The following is a 19086-nucleotide window of genomic DNA, read 5'->3' on the forward strand; positions in this document are numbered from 1 at the left end:
GGGGCACCTTCCCTGCAGCCTCTGGCTCCTGGCTCCAGCCCTGTGGACCCACAGCTCCCCAGCAGCTCAGACATTCCTGCTGCCTCTTTCCAGAGAAGCCCTTTCTGTGCCTGCCCCACTCAGACTGCAGCTGCTGTCACTGGGGGAGCAGTCAGCACCACCACCAGGGCTTGCAGCCCTCTGTGAAGCCACCGTGAGATTTTCTGTCTTAAAAGGCACTGCCAGACAGTCCCTGATAGCTGAGCCTGGAAACACCTCTGGGATCACCCCCTGCTCAAGCAGTGTCCCCTCCAGCCCCAGTCCTGTGCTCAGGAGGGTCTGGGATGTCCCAGGACTCCACCACCTCTCTTGTGGAGCTGGCCTGCTCCAGTCACCCTGCAGTAACCAGATTTTTCTGTTTAAGCAGTGTTTTCTGTATGTTTTGCCATGGAGGTGTCTTAGAATGGCAGCACAGCCAGTGGGACAGCAGCCACTCCTCCAGCATTCCCTCAGACAGTCTATAAATACCTGCACTCCACCTGTAAAACCCATCACCATGTGCAACCCCCTTACAGCTCCAGCTAATCCAGATACAGCCAGGGATAACAATTTTTTGTCTATTATCTGGTGAAGAACAGACAGATAACTGTAATTAGCAGCACCCTGGTGAGGTGAAATGATAGTGTAATTAATGAAGATCAGGTGGGCTTTGTTTCAGATAAGGAAAGCAGCAGATTCTATCAAAATGTAAATGCAGCTTAAAATCCAGCCTCAGTGATCACTTAGAGGTGCTTTTAGAAACACCACCAGTCTGAGATACAGAGGTTTCACTTGGGCTGAATGACACATCCGAAAATAAACCCTGGTCTGGGGCTAACATGTAAATTGTTGATTAGATCTATTTATTCACACCCCGCAGTGATGGGGGAGACTTGCAGCTCCCTGTTCCTCCTCTGGCTTTGCAGGATCACAGGCACATTCCTGTTATTGCTGCTTGCAAGGACTCTGCAGCCCCGGGAGCTCTCCAGCAGCAGAACAGCAGCAATTCCAAGTGACAGGCTGCATACATTAATTCTGTATTCACATAACATCCTGTTGCAAGTGAATGACCCAAGCAAAACTTCCGGCAGTCTTAAGGATCAGGCAGAAAAATCAGGGGAGAGGAGCCCGAGTCTTTTGAATCAGAAATGTTGTCCCTAATTAGAATTTCCAACACCACCACCCTTACTCCTTCCAAAATGTAAACACATAATAAAAAATTAAACGTGAATCTGGCGTGGAAGAGTTCTTCCAATAAATGGGAATTAATTCTACAAAACATCAGGACAGACCCAAGGAGATTACATTTCCTTCTCCAGCTTTTGCTGGTGAAGCAGGGCTGGAAAAACAGAGCCATATTTATTTTTTAACTGGGAAGCTTCCTCAGGATGCCAAAGGAAGCAGCTTCAGCAAAGCAGAGCCATTTGTCTCAGTGTGCGTTCAAGTAAGAACAAATGCAAAACCAGCTTCCAAACCTCAAGGAGCATCAAATAGCTTTTTAATTTATGTCCCAAATTCCCTGCAGATTCTGAAATGAACAGAGGGCAGGGTTCAGAGAAAATGCCTCGCTCAGTCAAGACAGCTGGATGGATATTCTGAGTTTTCCTCAGAGGAGAAGGTGCTTTTGCACCAGAATGCAGCAGGCACAGCATGTGGCTCTGGAAGGATCTGTGGAAAAAGCAGACCTGTTGCTTGTGTGACCCTATAAATAAATGTATGGAAAACTAGATAACTTAGGAAAGAAAAAGGAGGGAAAAAAAAAATAAACTGGAGCCCCATCTCCAATGAGCAAGAGGACAATTTGCAGGCAAGAGCTGTGAAGGAGCAAGTGAAATATTCCTCACAGGAGCCATCTGACTGTGCTGACTGCCTGAAAACCCTCTGACCTTGTCCTTGCCCACCCAGAATCAGTTCTGTGGAAGTTTCAGTAAGTCAGGCCTTAACCCACGGGGGAAACTGCAGGGAGGAAGGGCCTGAGCAAGACCATGGAAAATACTCCCTAATTATGGAAAAAGAGAATGCTACAAAACTGTGGTTAAGGGATGTACATGATCGAGACTGAAAGGCAAGGAAAAACCAAGGATTAGCCCCTAGAGCCAAGTTCTTTTGTAATAATTGCCACACACATCCCAGGGCCCAAATCCAGCATCTCCTGGAGCATATGGCCACGTGTATCCTGGGAAAAGGGCTCAGAAATGGTCATCCTGGCCACAGGCTCAGGCACTTGTGCTCCAGCAAACCTTCAGTCAGGGCAGGGTCTGGGTTCAGAGCCAGCAAAGGGACAGATGTGGAAGGAGCTGGAAAGATGGTGCATCCCCTCAGGGCTGGGGCTGCCTCCTTCACCACCAGCAAATGACAGCAAACACAGGAGAGTGGGCTGAAAACACAACGTCTGCAAGATATCTATAGGTCAGGGTTTAATTTATGAAATTACAGAATAAAGTTGACAAATATAGGAAAAAAAAATCTCTGCAGAAATGCCTGACCCCAGAGCTGCCAGCCTCTCCCAGAGCGTGTGGTCAGTCACACCCTGCAGCAAACACTGCAGTGCCTGCAGTGCCTGTCCCACACAAGATCACACATTTGAAGCCTGAGGGAGTTGCTGTGATTATGTTTGATCAAACCTTCAGAACTGTTTCAGTGACCCTGGGACCCAAGTCCCATGTTTTGAAAGCATATTCCCCCAGAAATGTCCCATTTCCCAAGGAAAATGTTGGAGCTGTGGGCCTGCTGTGGCTTGCTGGCTTTGGAAGGAGGAGGGATGCTAGCCAGACTGGAAATTCAAGATAACCAAGGCTGGAGGCACTGCCAAAACATTTCAGAGGAGGGAAAACATTTTTCTTCCAAAGCACTGTTACAAGCTTGAAATAAATGTGCAGACTGCTAGATAAAGACAGAGATAAAAATAGGCCTGTTATTAAATACCTCTCCTTTAATGAGGTTCATCCTTCTAAACAGCCACGTGAAGGTTATTGGAGCTATTGCAGGAAATCCAGCCTGCTTGCACATAAAAACCAGAGCAAGGTATTCCTCATCACCCAGCACACATTTAAGCACCTCTCAGCAGCTCACAGGCTCACAGCATCCCCAGCTTGGCAGGGAGGAGATAAAAGCAAGGAATGAGAGATGTCTTCCCTGGGAAACAGTCTCTCTTCTTTCAAAGCACTTTTCCCCCACCAAACAATGTACATTTAACCACAGGAATGGTTCCCACTGCTGATGTCTACTTCTATTACACCACCAGCGGCCTGAGCATCATTAAAGTGAAGTTTGAAATTATTCTGAAAGCTGCAGCTTAACCTCCTCCTGTTGCACTAAAACCACTGCCTGACTCTCAGCACCTCATCCCCTGGTTTATGGCCACTCCTGACCACCTGGAATACCCTGCAGGGCTCAGAACTCCACAAACCACTAGCAGGAGCCATGGCTTGGCTCGTGAAAGCACAGCACTGCTCCCTTGTTTGGCAGTGCCCACAGCCCGGCCCATGGCTGCTCAGACTTTTATTCTGGCTGCTCAGAAGCACAGTTGGTTTTTGACAGAAGGAGCATCCCTGCAAAAGTCTTTTGTAACCAGTTTAATGAAGCCAGTAGCATCATGGCCAGTAAGGGACAGGACTGACCTGACACACCAAAAACCCACCCCAAGCCCACTCTGTTCCTAAACCTGAGCAAGCATTGTAGGGCTTTTTCTCATCACACCAGCGCTGCCAGGACACTGCCACTTCTGGAAATGACAGAGGAGAAGTTTTACCTGCATTTGGGTGGCAAAAGCTGGCCCTCAATTAATGGAATTGGGGCTCCCAATTCTGTACAGAAATGCTGAAACCAAGCTGCAGGGCAGGACACTCGTGCTGTGTGTCCCTGCCCAGAGCTGGCATCCTTCAAACACATCCTCCTGCGGGAGCAGGGGGCTGGGAACCCCTGTCTGCTCACTGTCCCAGCATCTCCTGAGCCCCAGTCCTGTCCTCTCACCAACAGCTGGAGGGAAACACCACTATCCCTCTTACCCAGACAAGGACCAGGGCATGAGGATGTGCTTGGTGAGCCACAGCTGCCTGGCACTGCCCCACACACAAGGCAGGGGCAGCACCCGGAGCTTCAGCCCTGGCACTTCTGCCAAGGACTTGGAATTAGGCACAAGCCAGCGTTAGGGACACTGTGCCTCCTGTGATGTGAAGATGAGGGGCAAAGGAAAGCTCACAAGGGTAGGAAGCTGAGAGAGGAGCCCATGAAGGCAATAAAAAGGACAAGGATGAGATACATTTAGGAGATTAAAAGCCTCCTATGCAAGAGGTCAGATTGAAAACAAGCAGAGGGAGAGCTACCAGGGACCATAACTCAGCTTCCAAGCACTGAACATTTGCTCTCAAGTCAGCCTGGCCTTTCCTACCTGCTGGAATCATCCTCCAGCTCTCCTGTCGCTGTCCAGACAAGATTATAACAACTCCAGAGTTGAGATTCCTCCCCTCTGCACATCACTAACAAGTCATTTTATAAAGAAACTTGGAGAAGAAGCATTTCATCTAGTATAGATGACGTTTTTAAAATTCCATTTGCCTTCCCTCTATATGCAAATCTGCGCTGATCTGATGAGGCTTCTATTTCCTGGATCAGACACGTCAAACTTTGCAAAAACGAGCATATCCTGGTGGTTTCACTCTGTATTTCACAGCTCTCTCTTGACCGTGCTGCCATAACTATTTCAGAGAGCTGCCCACCACTGTCTGAGTTAGGTCCGGGTCAGCGAGAAGCCAATGGTTTGGACAGTGATGAATTCAGCAAAGCAATTAGCAAGAGCTGCTGCAGCTCAGGACATCCCAGCGAGCAGCAGGAGCAGACAAGGTGTGAGGGGACCCTGAGCAGCAGCCACGTCACCCCCACGGGCTGTGGCACAGGCCTGGCACAGGTCCTGCTGCCTCCTGCCTCAAGAACCTCCTCTCAGCAGAGCAGCACTGCCTCATTTGGCCGCTGAAATCTCCTGCAGGACAGACTGGCAGGGAAACTGGGCCGAGGTACTGCCCATCCTCAGCCCTGTCCTTGCCACAGCCAGCCCTTCAAAGCAGCCCTGCAAACACCTCCCCGATGTGGCAGAACTGTGTTCCCACAGGTGTAAAACCTCGTTTGAGCAGCAAATGAGACGGGAGGAGACCTGTGACAAGCAGGAGCAGCAAAGGTAGCCTGAGGATCCTTGGGAGCTGCAGCCATGGATATTTAAATGCCAAGCAATGTATCACTGGCTCCCTGCTGAACATGAGATGGCTTCATCTTTGGGAAGCAGCACCAACAGCATGTTCACATCAGCTTCACTCTGGCAGCCTGACCAGCAGCAGCAGCTATGGCTCCTTGGTTTTTAACTGTGAAATAATCAGGCACTGCAGAAAATTACTCTGGGCAGCACAAACACTGGGGAGTCACTGCAGGTTCAGCTGTGCAAGGCAGAGCTTTAACCACAGCTGAAGGTGCAGCCCAGCTAAGCTCCCTGCTCTGCCCTGAAACATCCATCCAAAGCCCAGAGAGATCCACGCTGCGCCATGCCAGTCACAGTGCCAGGCTCTGCTCCATCCCTCCAGTCTGCAGGGAGCTCTCTGCAGCAAAGGCAGCCTCTCTGCCCCACTGCTGCCTCTCTGCAGAGCAATCTGTAAATATTTTGATATTTGGCCAGAGGAGGTTCTCACTTGTCCATCTGGATTGGAAACTGGACTCATTAACTCCCAACTGTCAGCTGGAAAAGCTGCCAGAGGGTTTCTGCCACATTAGGGAGCAGCAAAGTACTGCTGCCACGGGGATGGGCAGAGCAGAGCCCTGTGCAGCCCCAGCTCTCCACTCAGCACTGCTGGGGGTGTGATTAACACCCTTTTCCTTTCCCAATTAAACCCCTGCCTCTCATATCCTTGCTCTGAATCTTCACAGCAAACTCTTCCCAGAGGAGCCACTGCTGGGTGGAAAATTTCCCACCACTGCTGGGTGGAAAATCTGCTGCTCAGTGATACAACGAGATGGTCAGAGAAATCCAACTTCCAATCATCATCAGGAATGCTAAACAAAATATTGGGAAATTTGGTGCTCAAATAACAAAAGTAAAATATATTCCAGCTTCCAAGGGTACTGTCACGTGGATAAAGTGTATTCTGAAAGAAAAAAGACAGCAGAGGAAGCACAACTTCAAACCAACTCTGTTACCTGACCATGAGGAGTCAGAGCAGGGGCATGAACCTTCCTTCAGAGGACACAGCAATCCCACTCACTAAACCCCAAAAAACCTCCAGGTTCCTGTGGACTCCAGCCAGGGACAGAAGGAAAAGCCCCACAGATGATGCCTAAAAGTCCAAGAGCAGAGGTGCTGGAAGCCTCTCCGAGGCACACATCTCCCTTCAGTCTGAGCCTGCACCTGGTGCATTATTTAGTGCCAAGTGAGAAAGAAGCAATGCCTAACGAAGTGTTAAAGGGCTTTGGGAAGTTTCACCAACCCTTCCAGAGCCATCAGCTCCGGCTGCCTGGCAGAAAAGACAACTGATCTTGCTTCCAGATTACAGGCAGCACAGCTCTTAGGGCAACTGTCTCTCTGTGTTTGCATCCAGCTACCTCCAGCAGCTTGAAGTGTGCTCAAAGTGCAAGGAAGCACTTGATCAAAATCCAGCTCACACTGTAGACAGCGAGGAACAAGCGCCCAAAGCATTACAGACACAACAACAATCGAATTTGGGGGGGGATTTGACAGGTTACAGGTTGATGACACTGCTGCAGTCCCGGTGGAAATGTGGATTGATGCAATTAGCAACAGGGAACTGGAAACTCAGCAGAGGAAAACTGGGAACACATCTATAAAAGATGAGCTGCTGCACCATTGTAGAGAAGCACAAAATCCTGCGTGAGCTCAGAACAGGAACAAGTTGAAACAGGAGTGAGATGGGGGAAACACAGCTCCAAGCTCCCTCCCAGTGTTCAGAACTGTAGATCCAAATTCTAAATTCAAACACTTGAATTTGCTTCCCCCAGAGAGACTGGCCTAGTTTGCCGCAGGGATCCAACGGGAGAGGCAGTGGGGGTGTCCTGGAGAGATGGGCAGCAGAAGGCAAACCCTGAGCCCAGCCCAGCCAGGCTCTGCTCAGCTGCCAGTGAGTGCAGCCACATGGAAAACATGGCAAGGTGCAGAACCAGTGGGATGGACACGCTGCCAAGGTGCCAAAAGCTGCATCCCTGTGCAGCCACAGCAGCAGCTTCCCTCCTGTCAGGTCAGCTCCCTGCCCAGGCAGAGCTGTGCTCACACTGGGAACACGTGGGCCAGAGGCTACAGGGATGGGCTCATGCTGGCAGCAGGGCCACCAGCCTTGGCTAACACGTGCTGAAGGTGTCAGTGCCAGTCCTCACAGGGATTGCACTCCAGAAGAACCCCAGGAGACAGAAACTCAGGCTGGCAGCAGGAGACCAAGGCAGGCTCCTCTTTGGGCCATGTCCCCAGCGCTGGGATCTGTAGCAGTCAGAGCATGAGGCAGGACACCATTTAAGTCTCTACAAGAGTAACCAAAATTACTCTCCTCTGTGAATACTGACAAGCTCCCCACTTCCACAAGCCCTTCACTGCATGTGCCCAACATGGAATAACTACAAAAATGAAGCAGAATAAGGCACCCAAGCAGCGGAGAAGGTGCTTGTGAACAAGCCGTGCAATGAGGTTTCTAATGATTGCAAGTATGTACATGTTCTGCTCCAACAAAGCTGGTGGGGATCTGCCAGGCTGAATAATGAGCAGGGACACCACATGCCTTCCATACATAATGGTACAGAAATGGAATATAAGTATATACTGCAGCTCTGTGGAACGCAGGGGCTTTTGTAGCCATTTATGTTATACAAAGGTTTACATTTGGAAAAGTCATTCTGCTATATCTGGCAGAAATTTCAAGACAAATGGAACCCATACTTATTCTTTCAATGATAATACTGAGCACAGGATAAAGCTCTTAAATTCAGAGCACTCCATAAAAATTAATTACTACTTAGTTTACCTTTGTGAGGTGGGAAGGTATTACACCTGCATATACATGAAGACACCAAAAGCATAAGTGGATGAAACAGCTCGTTCAGGACCCCAGAGACAGGCTAATTGTTGAAATATGTATGCACATGTGCATCTGTGTGTGTTTGAATGGGTTTGGCCCCTCCAGAGCCTTCCCAGCACACGGAGGCCAAGCTGCTCTGCTGGGCTCCTCTCACCAGAGAGTCCCAGCCATGTCTAATGAAAGACACCAACCCAAAAAAAGGGAGGAGATTTTTTGTGGTTTGCACGGATGGAAATAAAAGCTAGCTTTCAAACAGCTGAGGAACAGAAAACCCATTGTTAAAAAGCTGTGCAGTGCTCCAGTGACAGCTCCTAATCAGCTTGCCACTGAGCAGCGCCACACCGGAGCACCACAGACCTGGGAATCCACGTGGCAACAAACGTTATAAAACCTGGCCCTTGACAAATGAAGAGAGAAAGGGCTGTGGAGCCAGTGACAGAGACAGCCCCCCACCCACAAGGGGGCTGGCAGCCCAATCCTCCTGCTCCAGTGACCTGAAAGCCCTGGAGCAACCACTCCCCTCCTTGGATGCTTTGCCCACGGCCTGCAGTCCCTGCACTGGGTCACCGAGTCCTCCTCTTTATGTGAGCGCCCGCAAAAGCACACATTGTCATGGGAACAAACAGCTCTTGGAGTGTCTGCAAGGCTCCTGTCAGAGCTGGCAGGTGGGTTCCAGAGGCATGCTATAATTAGCCAGCAGCAGTTACCTGGACGCAGGGTTTGCCACTGATCCGTGGGGTAAAACACTTCCAGGTCTTCAGGATCAGCGTCATCCTCTGTCCCCAGCTCCTTCCCACTGTCATCTTTTATGTCGCTCTCTTCTATTTTTGTAAGGGCAAACTCCTTTTGGAGAGAAGAGATTCAGCTCATTAGCAATTGCATCTGGGTAATTTAGTGCTGGCTGAGAATACAAAATTTTTTCCCTCGCCAGCAGATTTTTTTTTTTTGACATCCGAGATTCTTTCCACATGGTTAAATTTAGATTTAAAGTATATTAAAGGTTAAACATGCATAACTAGCATGACATTTGTGCTGAACAAAGCAACGCAGCTTATTTCCTATTCCAGAGCAGGTTGCAGGTTTCAAACCAGGTCTCACAGAGCCTCACCTGTATTTCAGTCAGAGGCAGGAGCCCTGGCTATTATTAGGGTTGTATAACATTGTAAGACCCCATTTTCCCTAGCCTAAAAATATGTCAAACTTTTAACTTTTTCAGCTGAAATTTTCCACACGAGTGGAATGCCTCAAGGCTTGTTGGTTGGTTTGGGGTTTGGTGAGTTTTTTTGGGCTTTGTTGGTTTTTTTTTTTTTTTTTTTTTTTCTTAAATGCACTTATTTCTGGCTTGGAGAAGATTTCAGCTAAAATAGTTCAGCTGTTTCCAAAATAGGACACGGGGAAAAAACACACCGAGCTGCCCACATGATACAAATGTGAGGATCCTCTTCTCCACCCTCTTCCAGTGTTCTCCAAGGCTTTTAAAACAATGAGGCAGGGATTTAATCACCACCTCCATGGCAAGTGCAGCACGAGGCTGGCAGAGGTGTGGGAGAGCAGCCAGCACGAGCGGCTCGATGTTACAACAAGGGAAGAACAGCAGGGAAAAAAAATCCTTGCTGTGAGGGAAACCTTGGTGTTCAATGGAAAGCCTCCCTAGGGAGCTGGTGGGAGTCACAAAAAACTCTGGAGAGTGCACAGAAATGACCTGTACTCTCACACCAGGCATTGACTCTGGGTCTGGGCTGTTCTGGCTCCAACAGGAACAGATGAACTGGTCCGGGCTCATCATCCCCACAGCTCAGTGCCTGCTGAAGGGAATATTTTCAGCTTCTGAGATCACCAATTCAGTCACCACTGAAGAATTTGAGTTAACCACCCTACAGGGAATGATTAGTCCTAATTGTTGGCAATTAAGATGGAGTTACAGCTCACTTCATGAAGTGTTTGTATCTTAATCCTTAGGATGTTTTCACAGGGAAAAATGTAAGTAAATTCAGAGGTTAACTGGGAAATTCTGGGACACATGCTGCCTTCAGTTCTTCCACTCTTTGGGAAAAAATGCATGCACATTTTCTGTCAGAATTTGGATGCTCTGCATATAAATATCCGTTTCCAGCCTAGAAGAGTCTTTCTGAGCAACAGAAATGTCAACCTGAGCAAAACACACAGAGTAGCAACGACAGTGTGGATGTGGCACTTGGGGACGTGGGCTGATGGTGGCCTTGGCAGCACTGGGTTAAAGGTTGTACTCAATGACCATAAAGGTCTCTCCCAGCCTAAACAATTGCACAATTCCACGATTGTGGTAACACACAAAGAAGGCTGACAAACCTATAGAATGTTTTTCTTTCAGCTGTGGAAAGCGACTGCAATTTCAGAAATGCACGAGGAACCAGATCCTAACTCCTGCTTTTGCTGAGTGCATCAGGGGCTTGGAATTGTTCAAATTATAACAAATGGTTAAAGCTCAGGAACAATCACAGCCATAAAAGCCCAGGTTCTGCAGATGAAAATCAATGTTAACATTTTCTGAGCCAAGACTCAACAGGACTAAAAAGGAGTGAGTGGAGCAGTTATTACTTAGCTGATTTCCACAGCTCTGTGATTATCCAAGAGGGAGTTAGTGATACAGGCTATTGTAAATTTACCACCAGGCCTCCCGGTGCTGGATCTGTTCAAACACATAATGGAGACAGCTGATGTTTACCAGCTCTGCTCAGGAAAAGTGCCGGGGTTTAAATGCTCAGTAAGGATAAAAGGATGTGACTTGGTTCATTTAAGTGTTGCTGTCACTGCCTGGCCACAGTTGCTTTGCAATACCCCATTTTCATTAGCATTTCTAGCAAAAACGGGCAGCACCACACAAGAGATTCTTCATTTACACAGAAATCAGTAGAACGCTTTCTGGGTTGTTTTCATAATTCAAGCAGGAGAAAGACATTTCCTAAAGAATAATGGGCATTTCCTTAAAGGCAAAAAGCATCCATGTTTTATCAGTCTGAAGTCAAGATGGAGCAGCCCAAACTTACAGGCACTCTCTGTCCCAGGCTGGAGCAGGAGAAGAGCACAGAGCCCAGCAGCAGCAGCAGGCTGACTCTGCAGGTGGTGGAGAGGAGCCCGGCCCAAGGAGACATTGCCACCAGCCTGAAATGCAAAGCAAAACAAACCCAACAGTATTTTTTCCCGTTTTTGCAGGTTTCAGGACTCTTTACACAACACTTTGCAAAGCAGCGTGGGGTCAGGGGTGTGACATGGCAGGAAGCACAACACCTCGAGGTGTGAGCACAGGGGGCTCACTGCTAATGGGGTTTGTGACAGGTAATGCCAAGCAACTTATACTGACCCCACAGGGGATAATATCTCTCCTGGAAAATATGAGGAGACCTGTAAGACTTGTTTAAAATCACTGTGTCAGTGCCATGGATGACAACTAGAGGGAAAAATAAAAAGCAGTGCAATCCCGTGAAGGCTTTTTATGCCTGTGCCTCATTTTAAGCACAGAAGTAGCTGCGTTAATTCAAGTTAAACAAAACGACCAGCTGTCCAAGGATCAGGGGTTCATCTAATCCATATGTAGGTTTTTCTTGAGGAAAACAACATTTTGCAGGGGTCAGCGAGGTTTATTCAGTGGTTCCTACAGCACAAGGCTTTCCCTGCTGCTCAGAGCAGAGGCTCAGCCCAGCCGTGGGTCCAGGAGCTGGCTCTAACCACACTCAGGTGTTCCAGGGAGCAGAGCCATGGCACAGAGCCACCCTGATGGCTACAGAGCCACCCTGATGGCTACAGAGCCACCCTGATGGGCTACAGGGCCATCCTGATGGGCACAGAGCCACCCTGATGGGCTACAGGGCCATCCTGATGGGTACAGAGCCACCCTGATGAGTACAGGGACACCCTGATGGAGCACAGAGCCATCCTGATGGGCACAGAGCCACCCTGATGGGCACAGAGCCACCCTGATGGGGCACAGAGCCATCCTGATGGGTACAGAGCCACCCTGATGAGTACAGGGACACCCTGATGGGCACAGAGCCACCCTGGTGGGTACAGAGCCATGGCACAGGGACACCTCAATGGAGCACATCAGGGGGAAATGAAGGCTGCTGCTGCTGCTGTGGGTGCAGTGCCCGGGCACGGAGCTGCTGTGCCCACCCTGCTGTGAGCACACACACGTGTGCCCCCAGTGCCTCCCACGGGGCTCGGGATCCACCTACAGCCTTCAGCTCTCTGCTGGGCTAGGGAGTGCAGCAGCCTGGCAGCACACAGGCTGCACAAGTATTTCCTTTGATTGGCTCTAAATTTACACGCTGCTAAATTAAACTAAATGAGGTCTTTTGAAAGAAGATAGGACTGATTAGTTCCGTTCAAACACTCCTTCATTACTCATCCCTCCATCAAGTCTGCTCCTACTCCTATCCAGGTTTTAAAGAAGTTCCTCCCCTACACACAGTTGGAAATATCTTGCTTTGTTGTCCATCAGGGTGGCACATCAGACAGCAGAGTTCTCCCTCCTTGAAGCAACCACTTTGTGTCCCACAAAGCAGAAAACCCGCTCACAGCAGCACCCAACACCAGCTCCTGCCACCAAAGAGCCTCTGCCCCCAGAAGCCTTCAGGGACATGGAGGGAAGCCTCCTCTCCTTCCACCCTTTCACTGGTACCTCGTCCCTCCACTCCACTTTGTTACTTCTTCCTCCCCCTGCTTGGTTTTTGCCAGGAAAAGAAAAAGCAACCCCCCACATCCCACTGGTCAGAGGTGGGCAGGAGAGGGACAGAGCAGGAAACAGAGGTCACAGGGCACCTGATGTACTTGTGCATCCTCCAAAAACTCCTGAGCCAAGGTCTTCCTGAGCAGCAGCCTCTACCTCTGAGCCACCTCTACCACATCAACTGGATTCTTCTCATTAATTGGTTTTGGAACAGATCTGGATTTCTGACACCCACAGCATCCCCAAGCAATGAGCATCCCCCTGCTTAACTCACATAGTGCAGGAAAGCATCACCTCCCATTTCCTCCTTCAGTGTCTCCTCTTTTCTAAAGGGTCAAAGAACCACTTCAAGGGCCTACAAGCCCTTATTAAACCACAGCTGGAGTAGAAGAAAAGCTCCCTGCTTTCATAAGCCAACCTGTGGCCAGAGCCTCCAGCTCTCTCCTGGGACATGGCCAAGCAAAACCAGGCTACAACACACACCCAGCTCCTGAGCTGGCACACCCAGAGCACAATGCACAGCCTCAAACTCCCTCTGCTCCCAGATCTTGATCTTCGTGCCCTTCTGGACAGTCCCACAGTCCTGACCTCAGTCCAGCATGACCACAACACAAAATTCCCTCTCATCTCAGAACAAACTAATGCTTTTTACACAGGGAACAGGTTTCTTGGTTTGCTTGAGGTTTTTTCAGTTATAAAACAAGCAGCAAAACTGGAATAATGAAAAATAGATGTATTCCTCAAACTTTATCTGCAAGCCTGGAAATAAAAAGGAAAAAAAAAAAAAAAGAAAGAGAAATTCAACAAAGCAGTGGCTGAAAGCAAACGCACACTCCCAATAAAAATAGAGCTCACGTGTACCGAGGAGGCTGCTAGCAAATGACAGCACAGCCTCTTTCAAGCCTCCAGCCTCCTGCCTGCCTGGCAGATGACATCTGCACAACAATTAGCACTTTGCTTCAGTCCCAGGTAGGCAGGAGGAGCCAACATGTGCAACAGGGGGCTCTGGAGCTCCTGGAGAGCAGCCTGCACGGGCTGACATCTCCTTACAGACAGACGCACGCAGAGAGCAGGAGAGGATTTCCACACGGAATGCTCTGTGGACACAATGGATTCCCAGAAACAACCCTTGCAGCCTGTGAAGCAGAAGCCTGTGGTTGTGGTGACCCCACCTGCACAGGGAATGTTTGCTTGGATTTGAGGGCATCTTTGGGGATCCAGCACGTACAGCAGCCAAGCAGCAGCAAAACTGGACTAGGAAGGCCACAAATTCCCCTTGTGCAGAGTGGAGGGGCTGGTTTTTTTCTTAATAATCCTTTTTTGTCAAACAAAATCAGGTAGTAGGGAAAGAGGCAAGGGTCAGACTCCGAGAGGTCTCCACTGCTGGCAGTAACCCTCCTGTCAGAGGAGGAGATGTTGCTGGCTGGGCTGCTCTGCTCCACAGCTCCAGAAATCCTGGTCCGTGCCAGCAGCAGCAGGAACAGCCCAGAGTTGTGCTCCCCATTAGCGGGGACATCCCACTGAGGGCAGAGCTGTGCACAGGGAGCTGCACAGCCCCGGGAACGCAGCTCCCACAGTCACAGGTGACAGCTCCAAGGAAGCCAGCGAGAGGAGCACATTGCATTAATGCCTCCTGCTGCTGGCAGCGCTGCACTCACAGCCCAGCACAGAGCCCACGCTGCCCGTCCTGCGCCACTCCAACAAATCCACCAGGAGCCTCGTCTGAGCTCTGACCTGCTGCTCCAGGAGAGCACACAGACATCCCAGAGCCCCTCAGCCCCAACATCAGCCTCTGGCTTTGCAGCCAGCTGGAAGCAGAATTCCAGAATCACTGAGGTTGGAAGAGACTTCCAAGACCATCGAATCCAAGCTGTGCCCCATCCCCACCTTGTCCCCAGCCCAGAGCACTCAGTGCCACCTCCAGCCCTTCCTTGGACACCTCCAGGGATGGGCACTCCAAACCCCCCTGGGCAGCCCCTGCCAATCCCTGAGCCCCCTTTCCATGGGGAAATTCCTGCTGTGCCCACCCTGAGCCTGCCCTGGCAGAGCTTGTAGGCATTTCCTCTTGTCTTGTCCCTTGTTCCCTGGGAGCAGAGCCCGACTCCAACCTGGCTCTTCCCTCCTGGAGAAGGTTCCCCCTGATCCTCCTTTTCTCCAGGCTGAGCCCCTTTCCCAGCTGCTCCTCACTCTGACTCTCCACCCCCTTCCCAGCTCTGTTCCCTTCCCTGGACATGCTTCAGTCCCTCCATGGTTTTTCTTGCCATGAGAGATCAGAACTGGACACAAGATTGGAGGTCCCCCAGCAGTGCCAGCACAGGGGACAGGCACTGTCCTGGTCCTGCTGCCACCCCAGTGCTGATACAAAAATACCAATTCTCTCTAAGAATGAGCAATAGCAATAGGCTAATCCTTGTTTTCACCTAGGGATGACCCGAGGGAGCAGGATCGGTATTACAGCCTTACAAACTCTCTGCAGATGAACGGACTCAGGGCAGGTTTCTGTCCAGCCAGCCTCACAGAGATGACAAGGGGAGCACCAGCAGCACATCGTGTGCCTCCCAGCACAAAGCACCAACATTGCTCCCTCACTGAGTGCAGGGCAGGGATGGGAACCCCCAGGCACCTCCAGCTGGAGCAGGGCACAGAGACCTGCGGGCACTCACAGCCTCTGCGGCTGAAGGGGGAGTTTCCTGGGCAACAGCAGCTCAGGGAATGAGCTCCAGCCAGCCGTGCACGGGGGCTGCGGGATTGGAGAGGCTCTCAGGACACAGAGTGCACTCCCAGCGAGCTGAGATCCCCTTCACACAATGTCCTTCCAATGGTGGCATCCACGGCCGAGCCCCCCGTGACAGGCTGAGTGATGTGCAGTGCCACAGAGAAAGAGAAGGAAATGTAGCTGACCTGACCTGCAATTTTCCTCCTCTGAGCAAGAGGGTCCCCAGGTCTGTGAGGAGCACTCATGTTTGCTGGTGTGCTACAGACACCTTGGGAGCACCCTGTGGCCAGCTGTCCCTCCTGCTTGCTGACTGTGCAGCTACACCAACAGGAGAAAGAGGAGGTGTGGAGCTGAAATTCAGCCTGTGCCTAGGAGAGGAAACAGCTGGAGGGCAAAGAGAGGATTATTGGGAGGCCACAGAGGATTACTGGGAGGCCACTATCTAATGCCCTTCCCCAGTCACTGGCTGGGGCTGCACAACCCTGTGCTTTCAAGCAGGACAACCTGCACACACCAGCACCTGAGGTCAATGCCCAGGATGATCCCAGCAGCTCTGCTCCTCCAGGCATCCAGTCCTCAGGAAAGCACCCCTGTGCCTCCAGTGGGTGCTCCCAGCCCCACTCCAGTGAGAGCCCCAGGCCCTGCCAGAGAGTCCCACCTGGGCCCGAAGCCCCAGCCAGGCAGGACAGCCCAGGGAGCAGCAGTTGTTTGCCAGCCCCCTCACACCTCCAGGATCTCAGTGGAGAGGGTGTAGCTGCCATACAGACCACTCCATTCATGTCGCTTATGAAATGGCTTTAAAAAAACATTTATTCTTCTTGCCTGCTCCTCATCATTTACTCCTACTAGGACTCTGCTCTGGCGTGTTAAAAACACTCCTACACAAAGGGAAAAGTTGTGGGAACACCTTCTTGCTGCCTACAGAGAACCCACACAGCAAGGAAGCCACACTTTGAGGCTGGCAGGAATAAACTGGCTGGGCAGCAGGTCCTGCTCCCACCTGCAGCAGAAGCCCCACTCCAAACTGGAGCCAGCCCACAGGAGGGAATTGTGGCACAGGGTGGGAGGGGCAGGATAACCATGGCACAAACACATGTTTACAGAGCTTGGCATCTACTGAGCACTCACGCAACCTTTGTAACCGCTGCTAACAAATAATAACAATAAATATTAATAACCCCTCCAGGCTACCTGTGCAGCCATCAGCTCACATCAGCCCCTCGAGCAGCAGCTTGGCCATGACACCACCCAACACAGCTCTGACAGCCCTGCCAGGTGCCAGGAGCAGGACAGGGATGTGTCCAGCAGCAGGAGACAGCCCAGCAGTGCCTGGGCACGGTGGGGGCAGCTCTTGGCACCAGCAGCTTCACCAGCACTGCCACAGCTCCCCCAAGAGCAGGGGAGGGGTTGTTGTGCATCACTTGGATAAAGCCAGAACCGCCCCTTCTACCCGGCCACAGCAACCCTGACCCTGCTGTTTATACAGCTCGCACAGTTTAACACTAAGCATCGTTTAGTCTATCATTTAAATTGACTTAATTAATTCATTCAGCAAGCGGCATTCACACAGAACGCTGCTCTCCAGAGGGCAGGGGCACAGCTTTGAGCTGGGGTGGTTTGAAGGCTGAGCAAGGCTGCCCTCGCCCTCCCCAGCGCTCGTTAGCAGCCCTGGCACAGGGGCCACGCTCATTAGTGCTGCTGGCAGAAGGGGCCACGCTCCGCCGGGGCTCAGCACGACCCCAATTCCATGAGCTGCCTCCTCAGCATCCCTCAGACCCTCCACGCCAGAGACAGACTGCTGAGTCCGGGATGGGGAATCTTCTCTGCCAGCATGGAGCGTGCAGAAGCAGAGCGTGCCTCGGAGATCAGAGGCTGAATTTATCATTTATTATTTATAAGCAGTGCATCTCTCCGAATTTCTGGCAGCTGCTCTCGCAGGGCTCTGCTCTGCCTGCACACCACATGACACTGACTCCTCAGAGCTCTGGGGTTGGCAGGCACCTCTGGGCCCACACCAGAGCACTGGTGCTGATTTGCTCCAATTTAGGACTTCAGGACTTGCCTGGAGATGAGAGATGCACAGGGACCTTCAGGACAAACATCTTTCTAAAAGCTGTCACACTGCCTGACCTCAGCCACATGAAACAGCTTTTCTCTTCCTCTTCACCTCCCCACCACCCCAAATCCCAGCCAAAAACACCTCTCATCCTACCCATACCTATTCCCTTCTCCCACTCCTTGCTGCAATTTCCCATGCACAGCACATACAATAAGTGATGTTTTCTCCCCCCCTCAGATCTATCCTTTCCACCAGTTCCTATTTGCAAGGTGACACCTTGCCTCACACTATCCCAGGAGTCTCCCAGCATTCCGTGTGTTTTTATCCCCTCTGCTTTCCCAAGCTTGGAGAATCTAACAGGAAAGAAAGCACATGGTGCACTAACAAGGTCCCAGAGAATCCTGATGTCCCACTGCAGCTGGGCCCACCAATTGCCAAAGATTTAACTGGCTTATTCCCAGCCTCTCTGGAAACAGCTCTTTGTATTTTCCAAGTTCCTGCTGTTCACCCGTGGTTCTCATCGGGAATAACAACCTCCTTCCCCTGTCAGATGCCAGCTTCCCTATAAAGAAACTCAATTAAGAGGTTAAGAAACCATGAAAAAAAAAAGTCCTGCTCAGTGTTATGGAAACCCAGCAGTGATGGATCCAGCACACGACTCCCACAGCAGCACCCACACCACACTGCCTGCCCAGCACAACCATCCCTGCCCCTGGCTGAATCTCAGCCTGCCCCAGCCAGGAGCCCCAGCTCAGCCTGCAGGCTTCCCATGGGGATTGCCAAGCCAAGGAACCCCTGCCACTCCCTGCAGAGCACCTGGCACACAGCTGCCCCAACAGTGGGCACACAAAGGACTCCTCCAGCTGCCCTATCAATCTGCCAGGAGCCATGAGCTGTGAGCTTTATGAAAAATGCATTTTCTCACCTCTCCACAGAGCGTCAGTCGGTGGTGACAGCTCTGACTCCCCGTGACAAGCCAGGGGACAGGGAGCAGCGGGGAGCAGGATGGCACACGGGCAGCAAACGTGGGGCTCGCCTGCTGCATGCCCTGGATGTGTGCTCAGGAATAACATGGCATAGCAGCCTGTGGATTGAGTTCATGGGATGCCTGGTTGGATGTACAGCTCTGGCTCAGCTCCCACATGCTTCCAGTTTTGTGCCAAGCTCCCAGTTGAAAAGGCAGAAGCCACTGGGATCCACCTCGTGGGTCAAACCAAATCAGGAGCTGCCAGACTGGCAGTGAAACCTGGGATAAAGCCCTAACAAGCCAATCTCAAACCCGGCCCTGAAGGAGCTCTCTGGGGATGAACACAACCTGCTGCCACGCAGGTTCCCTCAGAACCAGTCCTTGCTTTGCCCCCAGTCCCTGCATCAATCTGGACACATCAACGCCCACACTGGGGCTCAGCTGCTCCATTCCAACACTGCACCACGGTTACAAACACTGAGGTCAGCAGCAACATCTCCCTGTGCTTGGATGAAAGGCTTGATGCAAGTTTGCTTTTTTTCCCTCCCTGCACTGGTCCTT

At 51.0% G+C, this 19086-nt stretch overlaps 1 protein-coding gene across 1 annotated transcript in view; it reads right to left on the minus strand.

Moving 5' to 3' along the window:
• Positions 1 to 19086, minus strand: part of SIL1 (SIL1 nucleotide exchange factor) — a 111405-nt gene that overhangs the window by 77872 nt on the left and 14447 nt on the right. The window contains 2 exon segments of the mRNA XM_030957421.1: positions 8786 to 8921; positions 11105 to 11219. Coding sequence (XP_030813281.1) covers positions 8786 to 8921; positions 11105 to 11209 — 241 coding nt within the window. The 5' untranslated portion in view covers positions 11210 to 11219.

Source organism: Camarhynchus parvulus, chromosome 13 (genome assembly GCF_901933205.1).
Source record: "Camarhynchus parvulus chromosome 13, STF_HiC, whole genome shotgun sequence".
Classification (NCBI taxonomy): Eukaryota; Metazoa; Chordata; class Aves; order Passeriformes; family Thraupidae; genus Camarhynchus; species Camarhynchus parvulus.